The sequence below is a fragment of the Corvus cornix genome, chromosome 3 (genome assembly GCF_000738735.6).
Source record: "Corvus cornix cornix isolate S_Up_H32 chromosome 3, ASM73873v5, whole genome shotgun sequence".
Taxonomy (NCBI): Eukaryota; Metazoa; Chordata; class Aves; order Passeriformes; family Corvidae; genus Corvus; species Corvus cornix.
The window spans coordinates 110,036,543-110,052,610 of NC_047056.1; the positions used below are offsets into that span (position 1 = coordinate 110,036,543).

The 16,068-nt window shown below is 38.0% G+C and overlaps 2 protein-coding genes across 5 annotated transcripts in view; one reads left to right on the forward strand and one right to left on the reverse strand.

Moving 5' to 3' along the window:
* Nucleotides 1–16,068, reverse strand: part of RUNX2 (RUNX family transcription factor 2) — a 148,604-nt gene that overhangs the window by 108,673 nt on the left and 23,863 nt on the right.
* SUPT3H (SPT3 homolog, SAGA and STAGA complex component) overlaps nucleotides 46–16,068 on the forward strand; it is a 257,799-nt gene continuing 241,776 nt past the window's right edge. The window contains exons 1-2 of one of the 4 annotated variants that reach the window (XM_039568417.1): nucleotides 46–373; nucleotides 10,618–10,712. In XM_039568417.1, the coding sequence (XP_039424351.1) occupies nucleotides 10,618–10,712 (95 nt within the window). In that variant the 5' untranslated portion in view covers nucleotides 46–373. Of the gene's footprint in view, nucleotides 418–10,617; nucleotides 10,713–16,068 lie in introns of all 4 variants that reach the window. The other 3 variants (XM_039568418.1, XM_039568415.1, XM_039568416.1) reach the window with 3 other exon arrangements.

Consider the following 16,068-nt stretch of genomic DNA (forward strand, 5'->3'; position numbering starts at 1 on the left):
GCCGCCTCCCCCGCCTCCATCTGCGGGGCGGCCGCTGTGGCGGAACCGGCTCCTCCCCGGCGCGGGCGGCGCCATTTTACCCCCCCTCCCTCAGCGGCCGTGGCGGCGGTGGCGGGTGGGGAACAGCGCGAAGCTGCTGCCGCTTTTCCGTCCCCCTCGTTTCTCGCCTCGGTCCAGGCAGCGCGTGGAGGGGAAGGACCGAGGTTCAGTGCCTGCCCCTCGCTTTTCCCTCTCGGCTGTCCGCACACGGGGTGGGGGGACCGGGCACCACAAGCTGCTCCCACCCTCCTTCCATCTTTCCTCCCCTGCACATCTCAGCCTCCTCCTCCTCATCCATCCATCCATCCATCCATCCATCCATCCATCCCCAGGGGTGAGCCTTTGAGTGAGTCACCAGAGAGGGCACGCAATTAGAGAGTGTGTTGCTATTAATTAACTTACTGAGGCTGCTGGTTGTTGGGGCCTTCAGGAGCGTTAACGGGGCGGCTCCTGCCCGCGGTACCTGCGGGGCGGGGGCGCGGGGGGGCCCGGGGGCGCGGGGGTTGCTGGTGGCCTTCAGTGTTACATTGGACCCTGCCCTGTTCGTTTTGTCGTCTCGCAACTAATCTAGACGGTGTTCCTAGGACTTCTTCTTCCTTTTTTTTTTAATCTTTAATTTTTTAAAAATATTCTTTAAAATTACGTGACAGCGTCCAGGCTTTGGCCTGCAGTACACTGTGTACTGCTGGGTGTTGTTAATTTCTTCGTGTCACTCTGATGTTGTGAAATGTGACTAGTTTGTAAATTTCCTCTGGAGGAAAGGGATTTAATTTATTCTGCCCGAACAGGTGTGGTGATTCCCTAACTGGAATCCTGTGATATTCCCTAGCTGGAATCCTATGCATTTGGCTGCTCTTCCTTGATGAGAAATTTTAGATACGTACATCGATACCCTAAGTTGATGTAATTCCTGATATGCCAGAATGTTCACATAAGGTCTATAGTGTTCCTTATAGAAAGTATTAATCCTTACAGAAATTTCTAGTAAATGCTAAAAGCCAAGGACTGACAGTCCAGAATAATGTTTCTCTGTGTTAGCTGTCAGTGATTTTTCCACTTAGAATATTTTTATACTTCCTGTGTACAGATCGACTGCTTCTAAGTTCCTAGAAATTGCACAAATGGATGTTTTGCAGTCAATGACTGCAAAGTACGTATACATGCAAAATATATATTACTGTGTTTGTGAAATGGGAGCAGGAACCTGATGTTGCAGACAATACAGGTTTGCTGTATGGTATTAGTGTTAATGATTTATTGTGAGACATTTGATTTCCTAGAAGTGAATGTGTTTCAAGGTTTACAGCCGTGTTGGTGTTACGCTAAAATTTTCTTTTGAAGTCTTTGATGTAACTCCCACATCATTCTCTTTCTTGGTACAGGCCTCGCTTTCCCTTTGGCTTAAGGCAGCCGTGCTTACTTGGCAGGATGCACCCACCCTCTCTCCCTTTTTGCATATCTTTCTTCACTGTTGGCCAGATCCAAGTGGTATGGAAAGCAGTGTCAGTCCTTTTGTTAACTTTGGTGGACTTTACACAGGCTCCTATTTGCATGTTACTAATATACAAATCACATTTTTTTTATTTTGGTGCCTTTCTATCCTGTGTATTGTTGCTGTGTAGGAGGGAATGTTGATGGTAAAAGTAGCTTTTCCAACTGTAACAGGATAAATTTATGTTTTTTTGAAAGCCTTATCTCTGCTTGTGAAAGTTTGAAAAAGTTGGATATAGAGCTTCTTAGCTGCGATGATTCTGAAGAAAAGTTTGAGGTGTTAACCCTAATATCTAAAACAGCAGGAGGAAAAACTAAAAGTTGTGTCTCTGAGAAGTAAACAAGAAATCATTTAGTGACATTTAACTTGTGATTTTTGAATCAATCGATTTGAAGATATTACTTAAGGTTTCACAGGATTCTGTAGTCTTTAGAGCCTCTGACTGTCATAACCAGCAGAATTACTCTCCTAGGCTCAGTTCTGGGTAGCACAGGATGGAGCTGTTTCAGAGTTGATTAGTCAATTAGTAACTTGTCAGCATAAGCAAGCTGTAATTTAGCAAGCTACAAGTGTTTTAAGAATTGCCTACATGTAACAGCGTAGAACAACAGTGAACATTGTTCACGTTGTTACTGCTCTTCTGATGTGATACCCTCCAGCAGTGAGACCAGCTAGACAGTGTCTTTCTAGGTCATCACTGCAAGGGTGTTCTAAGGCATGAGGCCAAACCCAGGCAGTGTAATTATACCATAGAAACAAATTGAGTTAATGCTCTTGTTGCAATTGTGAAATAGCCAAATGTGTAGATACACAAGCATGTAAAGAAAAGGAAATTAGGTAGGCCTATGTTCTCATGGAGCCAGGCAGTGGTGACTCAGTTACAAGCTTATCTGGAGCTGATCAAAAAACCTGCCTGTCAGAGGTACTGAAAATGGTATTGAATTGATCTGCAGTCTGTGTTTCAGATACTTGGCATTTGTAGTGTTACATGGAGTCGTTATTAATTTTAAGTAATCTTAGTAAGTGTTCTTTTGCAAGCTATCACAGGTGAAATGTCTATTTATAAATAGTCTTTGTCTTCTCTTTACCCCTGTATTTTGCATGTGTTTGAAGTATTGTGTTTGATTGCAATCAGACTTTTGCAGAGTCAGCTGCAAAGTTTCTAGTTCACCCAGCTCCTTAAACCATCACAGAAGTAGCAGTAATGGAAAAAAGAGGCCAAGAGTTTGTTTGGAAGAGGTGATTTCCAATAGACTTTGCTGAAATGTAAGCTTGTTTACTTGAAATGCCACTCAGGCATATGATTTTTAAAAGCACTTAGCACTGACGATCTCTACTGATAATTGTTCTGATTTGCCTGAGAGGTGCTGGCAAGAGTTAAGCCCAGTACTGAGGTATACCTGGGAGAAATGCGTATTTTTGAGTAAACAAGAATGCATTTTATCAGGAACTTACTGGATATAATCTGTGACTATGCGATCTCTGAAAAGATCTGAATGTTACTGATATACTGTTAGACCTACTTCTAAATAGCTAATATTCATGCTTCTACCTTATATTAAGGCCATGGCTGTTTTTGCTGTAGTTTTCCGTGTATTAGGGTGTTGCGTAGATGAACAACAATAGAAGTAGACATTTTCTCCTCCAGAGAATTTGTACTTATGGTGGCAGGCACTGATTTCTGAAAGAGTAACAGCCCCACAACAAGAATTGGAGAATTTTTTTATAATCTTAGCTATGTATTTGGCCACTCATTTTTGATGAGGAATTTTAGATACATATGTTGATGCCATAACTTGATGGTATTCCTGATATGCCAGAATATTCAATTAAGGTCAGGGTGTAACTATATTATGAAATGATTTTAATTGTATTTCAAATAGTGAATCAAACACAGCTCAGGGTGATATGAGAGGAGAAGGGTTGATGTAATCAGTGTGATAGGTTGGGAAAGATGCCATTTTGAAAGGAGACGAAGGCAGGTGAAGGTTTAGAGACAGAAATGCAAGGAAAATACAGTTTAAAGCTAACGATAACTTGGTTATGCTTCACAGAGAATCTGTGTTTCTGTTAGTAAACCCTTAAATTTTAATTTACTTTAAATAGAACTAAAGGCAAACCGGGACCCATACTCACTAATGGAGTTGCTTGCTGGCCAGTGAGCAGTAAAATATATTGACAGAGCTAACCTGACCTCTGCATATTAATACAGGAATGCTTTACTCATCAGAAAAAGCAAAATACTGAGCAAGTCACAATTTGGGGCCTGTTCATCCTTGCATGCTGGAATCAAGCATGCAAGTTCCTGATGACTTGGAAGCTTTTTTTTTTTTATCACCAGACCTGTGAGCACACCTTGTGTTTTCTTCACTGAAAATTGTCAGTGGTTCCCACAGGAAGGTTATGGCCATGGACTTGCATCTCTATATAATTATTAAATAATTGGTGTGGAAGGTTTGTAATTCTAATGTATTAAGAAAAAACAATTGCTAGTTGAAATAAATTCAGAGTCAGATTCTGAAAGCTGTGGAAACTTTTCTGTTAGTTTTGGGTTGTTTGGTCTTTACACTGTTTCCTTAAAGTATTTTTAGGAAGGAAGGAAAAAATAATTTGTGCTTAATTTGCAGTGCTGTTAATGGCCACTGTGGCACAAAGCTCTGCAAAAGAGTGTGTGCATTCAGTCCAGAGGGAGGAGGGTGTATATATTAGATTCATTTTGCCTGCTTCCATGTTAAAAACAAAGGCTGGGGTTAGGGAAGGACAGAGCTCTGATTAGACTGGAGTTGGAAACTCTGACAAGTGTTTGTGACCACCTCCAGATGGGGAGGCAGAGCTCTTGTGTAAAATTATTCTCTATATTTTCCAGTCTCAGATCAAACAGTCACATCTGTATATTAGTATTCTTTCAGTAGTCCAGACCATTCTGGAGTATTGGTCTGGTTCAGAAGAGGCTTAAAGTAACTGTCATGTCTAACTTGGGAATGGACAAATAATAGCTTCAAGTATGAGGACATGCAGAGTCATTTCGAGTACACAGTGGAGTCAGAAGGTTTTGTTTTAGTCTGAGGTTGCTTTAGTGACTTTTCTTTCCTTGCTAAGTCATTGAGAGAGTTGTGCTTGTTTACTGCTTTCATGTAAGGTCTTCAGTAAAAGTAATGCACAAAGATACTCTATGAGATGCAGAAATGAACGTGAAGGATTATTTTATCTTCCGGGATGTTGAACAGGACAGTTCTAAAGATAAAATCATTAGGATGCATGTTATTCTTTGGATGAAAATCTACACCTATATGTATTAGAAAATTTGTTTTACCTGTTATCAGCCATGCATGTTTCTTCTCTAACTTCTACATGGGAATGAATGACTGAATTGCCTTTGAAACGGACAGGGGGAAATGATGTTCAGTTGTATTCCTTGTATTCGTGTGGGCTTTCCAAGCATGTTCTGTTCCAAGAGAGTGTCATGGTTAAAGATGAGATGCTTATTTGTGTGGGTGGTGAAAGCTGGGCTGTGCATTGACAGCTATAAGATGAATTTTTCTTTCTGGTATTCAGTTTAAAATAAAACTATCCTAAGAATCTGGTCTATCAAGTAATAAATGGAAGCAGCAGCAGCAGATGTAATGTGTTATTCTTAGAATGAACAGTGCCTGCATTCTGCGAAGTATTTGTGATACTTTGTTAATTAATTAAAAATGAAAGAAAGCTGAGATGGCAGCCTGAGCTTTGAACAATATTCTTGTGTGCAGATCCAGTGCAGATGTGTCACTGCCTGCTCACAGATTGCTTCTAATCCTGTATTTGGTCTGACTGTTCCCTGAAAGTTTGTGCCTTTGCTTTATCTGCTTGGCTTTTTAAGATGCTGTGCTTAGAGAATATGGAAGTTATTCATCCTATTTCCTGTAAACAAAAACATTTCTTAATTGTGGCCCAAAAAGCTGATAGTTTTTGACCTGAACAGGTTAGAGGATGATAAAGTAATTTCATTTTATACTATCAGTCATTATTTTGTTATAAATCCTAGATCACGCATGCACTGTGCTTATCTGAGACCCTTTAGAGTGTTTCTAGTTCCAGCCTGCTTGAACAGCTCAAGAGTACTTAAGGACTTCACGTTTAGTGTTTTAATTTTCAGTTATTGTGTGCTACTGGTAGAGTGGGTGATAAGCAAAACAATATATGTACTCTTGCATTTGGTTATGGGATATTGGGGTTTTTTTTAACTTTCTCTTATTTTTCATTGTTTTGAGCATACACTCAGAAAGCCAGTCTTGCATGTGTTCAGCAGGGTTATGGGTGTGTTTTTGTTTTTTAAAAGAAGTTCAGTAACAAAAATATGTTATTTCCTGTAGTTAATTAAGTTCTTACATCTCCAGTCCTAAAAGACTTATCATATACCCTCTTGTCACTGGTGAGGCCATGAAATACTCAGCGGTAACAGACTAGTTAATCTAATTACTCTGAAACAGAGGGTGTGAAAACAAAAGGATTAATTTTAATTTTGTGTTAATTCATAGTTATATTGGCTTTTCTTTTCTTCCTGTTTTGTTTGAGTTTATATAAATGAAAATTTGTCAGTCTTTAAATTTTTGCATGGTTTCAGGTTATATGCAAAATGTATTTATGAGAAGATTGATGTGATAACCACGTTAGATGTATGCTTGATGAATTAAATCATTGTAATGGTAACTTCTCTGTGTTAAGTGTAAAAGGTTTTGCAGGGACACTGCCATTTTTTGGTAATCCTGCACCTTCTTTAGTGTATAACAGAGACATCAGATAAAATCTCTGCGAATCCACTTTTGTTTTAAACTAACCCAGTGCAGACTTATGTATTTTTTTTACTTTTGGTGAAGTGAAAATTGTATTACTGTTAACATTTGCTCTTCCTGAGTGAGTTTAGATCAGCTGTCAGGCAGTCTGTTAGAGGACTGTTCTGTAGTGACTGTTTGGATGCATCTTTCTCCTAGATCTTCGTATGACATTTCAACAGTGGGGATTGGTGAAAGTATCTGAGTAGTATTTCAAAAGCCTTGACTGAGTCTCTGTTATTCAGCCTGGAGAAGGGGAGACCTCACAGCACCTTCCAGTACCTAGAGGGGCTCCAAGAGAGCTGGAGAGGGTGTGCAATGATGGGACTAGGGGGAATGGCTTTAAGCTGAAAGCAGGGAGATTTAGATTAGATAAAGAGAAGAAGCTCTTTGCTGTGAGGGTGGTGAGGCACTGGAACAGAGGAGCTGTGTCAGCCCTACCCCTGGAAGTGTTCATGGCCAGCTTGGATGGGGCCCTCAGCAAGCTGGTCTGATGGAAAGTGTCCCTGCACCTGGCAGGGGATTGGACTGAGATGAGTTTTAAGATACCCTCTAAGACAAACCATTCTGGGATATGATTTTATATATATATATTTGTATTTAAATATAGTATGGGATATTGCCTAAGTGTATAACCCTTCTATCAAATTCAAGTTTTAGGGGCAGTGGAATTCCAATTTTTATGTCTCTCAGCTGGATCTTGAATAAATACGTGGGTTATACAGATCACTTACTGATTTTAGAAAAGTCAGTGTAAGTTAATATTGCTTGGTAATTTCAGAATGGATATGGATATGAAAGAGGGTTATGGGTTATGAAACAGAAATCTGCCCAGGTATATTACTGTGGTGAGAGAGATGGACCTAAACTTGATAAAAAGTGACTTAAAATTTGTTTCCCTCAACTGATAACTTTTGTTCTGCTGATTCATATGGCACAAGTGTTTTCTGTTATGACTCTTCAATGTAAAAGACATAGAGATTACAGTAGATGCTTTTAAACATTTATATGTGATAATATATACCTTTTAATGTGTGTTTTTTACTATACATTTGATTGCAATGTTTTACTGATGAGAAGAGAATTTATAAAAACTGGACCTACTTGGGTAAGAACTCATAATTACCAGTCCAAATAGTGTTAATCAGAAGTTATCTTCTTGCTAGAGTTCATGATTAAAATGCAGCACATTGAAATAATCTGTGACCTAATCTGAACATCTGAATTCATTTTGTAGAATATGGCGAACAGCTGCATTTCAGTTTGGAGCTAAAACAAATACAGTATATCGACCCATTGAAGATCACTGTAGGCTTTTCAGTTCCATGATAGCTGTACTTATTGAAGAAAATTGATTTGAGAGTGCTTCTGCTTTTGAATGATCTTTTTTTTTTTTTTTTTTAATGTCCGGAAGAAAGGAAATAGAACATACGGAGGATGGGACTTTGATGTGTAAAGAAGTTAATTATCTAGACCATCAAACAAAATGTGGGCTGTGGAAGTAATTATTGTTAAGGGTCTGATGAAGCCTGACAAGCTGTTGGTTTTTTATGTCAAGAAAATGCTGTACACCTGCTTGATTTGAAAGTTAAATCACTTGGTTGCAATAGGAAGACCCAAGTTTTTAGTGAAGCAGTAGCTGATAAGCTTTCAGCTCTCAAACCACTGAGATGTACAGCCCTTCAAGTTTTTTTAATTAAACTGTTCTTGGCCCCTTGGAGGGCAGGAACCTAAAGGAGGTTTTGCTCTAGAATAGGACATGCATGAATCACAGGTCTTATGCTGTGAGGAGGCAACTGTGGAACTGACCCCATGGTTTTTGGGAATTTTGGGAGAATGCTTCATAAATTAGCAGAACAGAACCTCATGGATAAAGCACATTGTCTGTTATGGATGTTCAAAGAAAATACTTATATGCTTCAAGTGATGTAATTAGTTTTTAAAAACTCTAAATTAAAAAAAAACCCTTTGAATGTTACTTTTTAATGAATACAGTGTTAATTCTCTATTTAGGAATATTGGTACTGTGGTATTGGATATGAATATATAGCTACTAAAATTAAGCATACTTAGTCCCAATCAAATGATGAAAAACAAAATACATATACATTTCTAAATCTTTAGGCTGTTTCTGCTAAGGTGGATACCATGGCAGCTTCCTCTTAACTCCCATGGATATACAGAGCTTTCCTATAAATACTGGCACCTTTCTATGTTACAGAGGGTTTTAACTTGTTTTTTCTTTTTTAAGCTCACTAATTTGAGTGTTTAGGTTAGATGACTCTGGTAACTGCTGATTATGGCAGGATCCTGACAACACTTTAGCCTTGTGTGTAACTATCTGTGATTAAAATCAGACTTGAGTGGGAGCAAACTTGTGATTCAAGTTACACATGTGCATAAGTGCTTGCAGGATGGGGAACTAAATTAGAATCTGCCTGAAGATGAACTGAAGTCTGATAATCTACATGAAAGCATTAATAGAAAAATTAAACTTATGACACCAAGTTGGGTGGGGTAGGGAGGCTGTACAAAGGGATCTGGACAGGCTGGATCAATTGACCAAGGCCAGTTGTGTGAGGTTCAACACGTTCAAGTGCTGGGTGCTGTACCTAAATCATGATAAGCTCGTGCAGTGCTGCAGACTGGGGCAGAGTGGCTGAAAAGCTGCTCAGTAGAAAAGGACCTGGGGGTGCTGGTCAACAGCAGCTGAATGTGAGCCAGCTGTGCCCAGGTGGCCAAGAGGGCCAGTGGTACCTGGCTTGTACCAGCAACAGTGTGGCCAGCAGGACCAGGGCAGTGATTTTCCCCCTGTGCTCAGCACTGCTGGGGCCACACCTCGGGTGCTGTGTTCAGTTTTGGGCCCCTCAGTCCAGGAAGGACATTGAGGGGCTGGAGAGTGTCCAGAGAAGGGAACGGAGCTGGGGAGGGGTCTGGAGCTCAAGTCTGGTGAGGAGCAGCTGGGGGGGCTCAGCCTGGAGGAGAGGAGGCTTGTGGGGGAAAATGTCACTCTTTACAGCTCCCTGACAGGAGGAGAAAGCCAGGTGGGGGTCGGACTCTTCTCTTGTGTACAAAGCCATAGGAGAAGAGGAAACAGACTCAGGTTGTGCCCAGGGAGGTTTTGGATACTGGGAAAAGCTTCTTCACAGAAAGGGTGGTCAAACACTGGAACAGGCTGCCCTGGGAAGTGGTGGCATAGATTTCTATTCTAGAAAACAATCTTATCCTTTGAATTTTAAAGTAGAGAAAGGAAGGATCTCTTATAGCACAGCAAAATATATCGACATACAGCTTTTATTGTTGCTGCTACTAATGGTGCAAGAAATGAGCAGTACAACTCAATTGTTACTAGTGTGCAACAAACTAGAAGACTAAGAAATATAGCGGCAATATGTCCTGTTTATCGGGGGACTTACATAGTATGCAGTTTTTTTATTAATTTTTTTGAAGGGAAAAATGAAACTCCCTTTTATATATAGAGTTTTCCATAATTAAATTTTGCTTATTCAGTCCCTCACGAAATTAATTTTTTTTAAATTAAACAGTTCAAAGCCATTTGACTTGCATATTATTAAAGATGAAAATGTAGATTTATTAATTACTTCATAGAATAAGAGTAAAATTGTCCTGGGTTTGCTTTGGAGTTCTTGAATGAAAAATTTATTTAGAAAAGCTGAAAAATACTTCGTATAAAGACAGTACCTTCAGTGCTATGAGTATTATGATGGTGGTCAGGTCTCACTCTTTCTAATGCATTTTTGTTTTAAGAATTTAAGTAGTGTGTGTGTGAAGGGGGTGTTTAATGAAAGAAGTTTCTGATCTCTGTGCTCATCAAGTTTTAGCTGGCTCTTTCCAAGAATCTCTTTTACTCCTCTTAGCTTTGTTGGAGATGGTGCGGATGTGATTTACTGGTGGTTAGGATATGCAGGAATATAAGAGGATGATCGGACAGCAGAGATTCTGGCGTTTATGAATACCATCTATTCCGGAATAGTGGTGTTTTTATCTTAATGCTTTTCCACTAGTACTTTTTAGGGTACTTCTAAATAATATTTTAGAATTAGTGTGTGTTTCCAATACTTAGGTTACAGTAAACATCAACTCAAGTTTTCTAGTGCCTCACATAGGCTTCTTTTTTGCATGCAGAATCTTTACTTGCCATGTTACTCCAAATATCTTTTCTTCCTTTTAAATACATAGTGTGAAGCATACATGTGCTCTCTTGGAAATGGAATACAAGTATTGTAAAGTGCTGTTATTTCTCTGTTTACCCAGATGAGCAGCACTGTGGCCAGCCCGATGTCAGCAGTTCCCTCTTCAAGCAGTGGAAGAAAATCAACAAGCTTTACACCTGAATTGCAGAGTATGATGTGAGTAATCAGTCAAAATATCTGGTAGTATCTGCATTGTGTATTCATCTTTTAGCTGATTTCTTAGAATGTGTGAATAAGGGTGATGGGGGAAAGAAGAGCAGGTACTAGTAATGGAGCTGTTAGTGTTTTACTTCTGATTTGTAAAACATTTAGAGATGATTTGAGTAAATAAAACCCACATCTTCTACTGAGAGCTAATACTGCTGAGTAAAGAAATATATTTTTAATATATACTTTAGAAATCTTTAGAGTCCTGTATTTCTCAGCCCTTCATCAAAGAAAGCTAAGCTTCCAGTTGCCATATATACTTTTAAAATAAGTACTTTCTATTAACATCCTTCAGTGCTAATACAGAGAGATAGACTGCTGAGATCATAATATTGCTGATGAAATTATGATATGGAATGCTTGTAAATAATTTTTTGACAGACAGGAAGTAAAGTTGTTAAAAAAATAAGTTACTTATTCTTTTAAATGAACAGGGGATTCTTAGAAACCCAGTTCCAAGCTGTGGTAGTATATCATTTTGTAATTTGGTGGTGAGAGTAAAGCTGTGTTGCTTTTAGTCATGTGTTGTGGATTTACCTTCACTGTTCTCTAAAAATTTCTCGCCTGAATTGCTACATGGGCAGTAGATACATAAGGAGTTACTTGTCTCCATTAAATTCTACAAAGAGTTCTCTTTGCAAAAGTGAAAGATGCAATTTGTTTTCAGTTAAATGTCCTTAGGAGACCACTAGATCGTTGTCAGGTGGATCATGAGATACCTTCCACTGGAGTATTTTTCAGTATAATGTAAATAAGATAGAGTTTTTTCTTGTGCATTGAATATTCTAATGTTGATGAGTACATTGTTACAGGCCCAGTGTTCTACTGTATTGAGTTCTCTTTGGATAGAAAAATATTACTGCTCTCTCTCCTTCAAGAGAATTCTGTTTGCTAATTGTTCACATCTCTTAAGGTCAACTATGCTGAAAAATACAACTGTTGTTCTTGGTTGAAAAAAATAACTCTTAACTGTGTTTAAAAAATGAAACAGCAGCCCTGAACTTCAGAGTCAAATCCTGCGCATCAGTTTGGATCAGTATCTGGGGCGCCTGCATTTTATTGGATTGTGGACTTCCTGATAAAGTGTTTTGAAACTCCCCTTCCCCGCCAGTGTACACACGATTCTGTCAGAATGTAGAAGTTATTGTTGGCCATACAAATGGAAGGAATAGACATTTTCCTTTTGCTTCAGAACTGGTGCAGTTATCCTTTGAAAGCTGTGCAAACAGATCATCTGTGCTCCAGAGTAACATATTTCACAGCTTCATTAAACTGGTAGGAACTGAGGAAATTCCTGGACTGCAATGAGCACATTAAAACTTTAATTTTTATTGTTTGCTGGGACAGAAAAAAAAGGAGACTCTTGAAAATAATAGAGTGCCAGGGATGAACCATGCAGAAAAAAGGACAACTGTTTCCTTTGGCTTGGGCCATAAAATGAAGTTATGCCTTTAAAAGAACTTTCTGTGCTTTGACAGAAGCTGACGTTTTTTATAAACGATGTGATTTAGGAAGTTACAGATTCTCCTGTTTAGGCGATTTATAACAAAATCCTGCTGACATCTTAAGATCCTGGGAAATAGCAAAGATTAGAGCAATACAGTGCAAAAAAGGTAACGTCTTCTTAAAGAAAAGAAAATAGAGGCTATCTCTGCATGGTTTGGTATTGTGGAGAAGCCTATTTGCTATGGATTTCATGGAGTAATGTGAAGAATAACTTCAACTTGCCCTGCCTTTCTCAACAAAATGTGTGCAGCAAGACTATGAACTCGCGAGAAATAAGTCATATAGAGACATTAAGTGCTAATCCAGAATGTCATGTGGTAGTTTGTGTTGATATTAAAAATAGGCTGTTGGATTTTAGGGATTTAGAAGGCAGAAGGAAGAGAGAGAAACTGTATTTTTGGAGTAGAATATCAAATCCTGTTGTAAACCAGTGGCAAGATCTGGAAATCTCTGGATAAGAATATCTCATGGTCTGAAGGTGGTATAATTTGCAGCACAGAAGTGTTGAGCCAGTGTTTGATTCCATGGAATGCTTGAATTTACATGTAACATTAAGCTTGTGAGTAATCACATTTAAGGTGAGGAGGTTATTCATATGCTACATCTGTTACATACACTACACCTGTTTTTGAACCACAGCATTTTAAGGGAATAAGCTGAATCCTGTTGTAGAATTGTGTTTTTAAGATAAGCTCAGAAGGGTTTTTCTGATTTATTTGAGAAGGCAAGAAATGTATAGGAGTCTTGAAATCATAAAGTACTGCAAAAAGAGCTGTCCTAAGATGTGTACAAGATTTTCATTGTATACATTGATATTTTACTAATGAAATGATTCTGTTTTTCCATTAAGAATATTTAAGATATGTCCTTGGATTTGAAGAAATTTTTGTGTTTGTTGAGAAAAGAATCTGGTTTGTATGTTGCCTACATAGTACTGTGTAATTGGTGATAGTGCATGTGCTGATTTCCTTAAGACGAATGCTTCTTAATCAGATTGTCACAGATCTCCCAAACACAAGTCAATTTGCAGTGCACTACCTTTTTCATGGTTATATTTAGCTTTTAATTGTTAAGACCTTGGAATTAAATTATATTTATCTTATACTAGTTTAGAAGAGCAAAGTGCTATATGGAGCTTGCTTTGGTTTCTACATCCTTTATTTGTATTTGGACTTTTTATTATGGTACCATGGATTGTATAGGAGTAGGTGTTAATAATTTAAAAAAGAGTTTTCAGCACATCTAGTGCATTTTGCTGAGGTTTGTTTTACTTAATTTTGTTTGGCTGATCTACAACCTGTTTCCAAACTAACTGCTCATGGGCTGCACTTAAATTACAGTTCTGCCCAGTAGATTCACAACCATGCTGATTTTACCGTAGCCATTAAAATTCATAGTTTGGTAGAGATCATCTATTTTCTAATGTAAGCACTACTTACAGAGTGAATTCCTGGAGACCCTGACAGTCTAAAGACTTATGCTGAGCAATTTGCAGCTATAGAGGGAGGTTTTTATCCCCTGCTCAGTAAAATGTCTTGACTTCTCAAAGCTATTTTAGCTATTTACGAAAATACTAATTACTGTGATCTGAAGTTCCTTAATTAGTTCTTGTAGTAAGCTTCATACCAAAAATCAAAATTTGATGGTACAAGACTATAAGGTTTTAATGGTGGAAGTAGTGAAGAAAACTATGTTTTAATTCCGTTTAGTTAAGTCTTTCTGGTTATCTACTGTATTTACAGTAGTTAGTATTAAAACAATAATATCCATTACTATGATATCAAATTTAATACTGCTCCTAATTGGTTGTGTCTTTTCAGACATTGAAAATGTGTCCAGGTATTTCAAATGCAGTTCTTACTCAACTTCTTCCAGCTTGTAGCTTACACTCACCTCTGATACACTTCAGTGTTGTGTTAGTGTGTAATAGAGATACTATAAATTCTTCACATTCCCTTTTTGTTTATGAATATATTATTTTTAATGTATTTTTTCCTTTTTTAGCATTTAGCAAATTATGGGAGAAACTTGGTAAGAACTGGGGCCAGTTCTTAAACCTTTATTTCATTAAAACTCTTTGAACTTGTCTCCCTGACTCTTGGGATATTTACATGATCCCTGTTATTAAACATTTGAATGGTTTTGTAATGTTGTCAATAATATTTCTCATTTCAGACTGGGTAATAAAGAGTGGTTCTAGACCTCTGGTCACTCAAGAAGTATCTAGAATGAACATATTTTTATTTCAGGCTTGCCAACACTTCATGATATATTTTTTTTTCCCCTATATATAGCATGAGCTATAAAATCTACTCTTTATTGCCTGTTGCATCCTTGCGCACTTATCAATCAAATAAATTATCTTTTGGGGTTCTGCTTATTTACGATTTCTCATCCATTCTGAGATGACAACATCTTTAGGAATATCATTCTAAATTTTGAATGTGAAATGAAATAACAGAGGAAGCGTGGTCTCTGAACTGATATGTTGTCCCATTGGATAACCTCTGCTGACGTGACTTGGATTAGAATTTGTTCACCCCGTAATCCTTGGAAGATCTCACTGATTTCTTCTAGTATTTGATGCCAAATTTATTTTCATATCCAGAAATGAAAATTCTGTTTGATAACAACATTGCTTATGTATGGTAAAATAGTTTTCTTATCAGAGTGTTCAGGGAACTTGTTGCTCAGTGCTGAAGAAATGCCCACTTCATGTAGCAGTAAAGAAATCCTGTGATTCAGGAGCTGTGCTTTGCTAGACTGGCTTGTGTTTGTGTGTTAATCCAGTTGTGAATGTCCTTATAAGTATCCCCCAAATACTTTTGAGTCACTCACATTACCTGCTAACTAAAAAAAAGTACACAATATGCATTTCATGCTGTTTACAGGACATAATTTAATGTTGAACATTTTACCTAAAGAGTTTCATTATGACTTAAGATAACTTCTAGAATACATTCTCTCTCTTATTTCTAGGTATTGTACAAAATCTTTGCCATTCTTGCTAGCTGTTAGGGTCAGCTGGCTACTTGGTTTTTGATAAACATTGAATTTTGTTATTCTAGTCTTCAAAACACAAATGGCTTTTTTATCTCTCTTTGTGACAATGGGTTTTGTTGCTGCTAAGTCCAGTTTGCATTTGTTAAACTGTGTCCTTGATTATTTTGTGGTTTTATTATTTTATTTTTCCAGTACACCTAAATGTGTCAGCTTGACTCATCCTGTGAGGCAGATACAAATATGGGGACTGCCATTTCCCTCCTGCCAGGTTCCTCATGAGGTTTCACCTCATTCCAGGTTCAGTTCTTCCCCAGGAAAAAGAGTTTTTAGAGAGTTGGCTTTCATATGTCTTAGCTTTCATGGAAAGCTGAGCTCATGCAGACCTTGATTCTACTTGAAACAAGTAAATGATTATAGAGACTAGGAAGTTATGCTGAATAGACAGTTTAGATTATTGTTTTTAATAAAATGGTCCAGAATTTATCTAGCATGGAATGAGTGTGTGCTTGAGCTGAATGTTAATAATTATTTATTATATCACACTGTATGATGAGATATTGTAGTACTTGGACAACCCTGCTGTGACTGTTACCTTAAGGCTTCTTTTGGTTGTGTGTTTATCCATCTTTGCTTTGACGTTGATCAGTAAAATCATCTGACTTCAGATAGTTCGTTTGGAATGATGGTGGAAGAAAACATCAGTAATGACCTGGCTGAGGGAGTTCTTTGGTTAACCAAACTGTAATTTGGGACTGTAAAGAATTTCTCTATTCTGTCCCATACTTGTTTACCATAT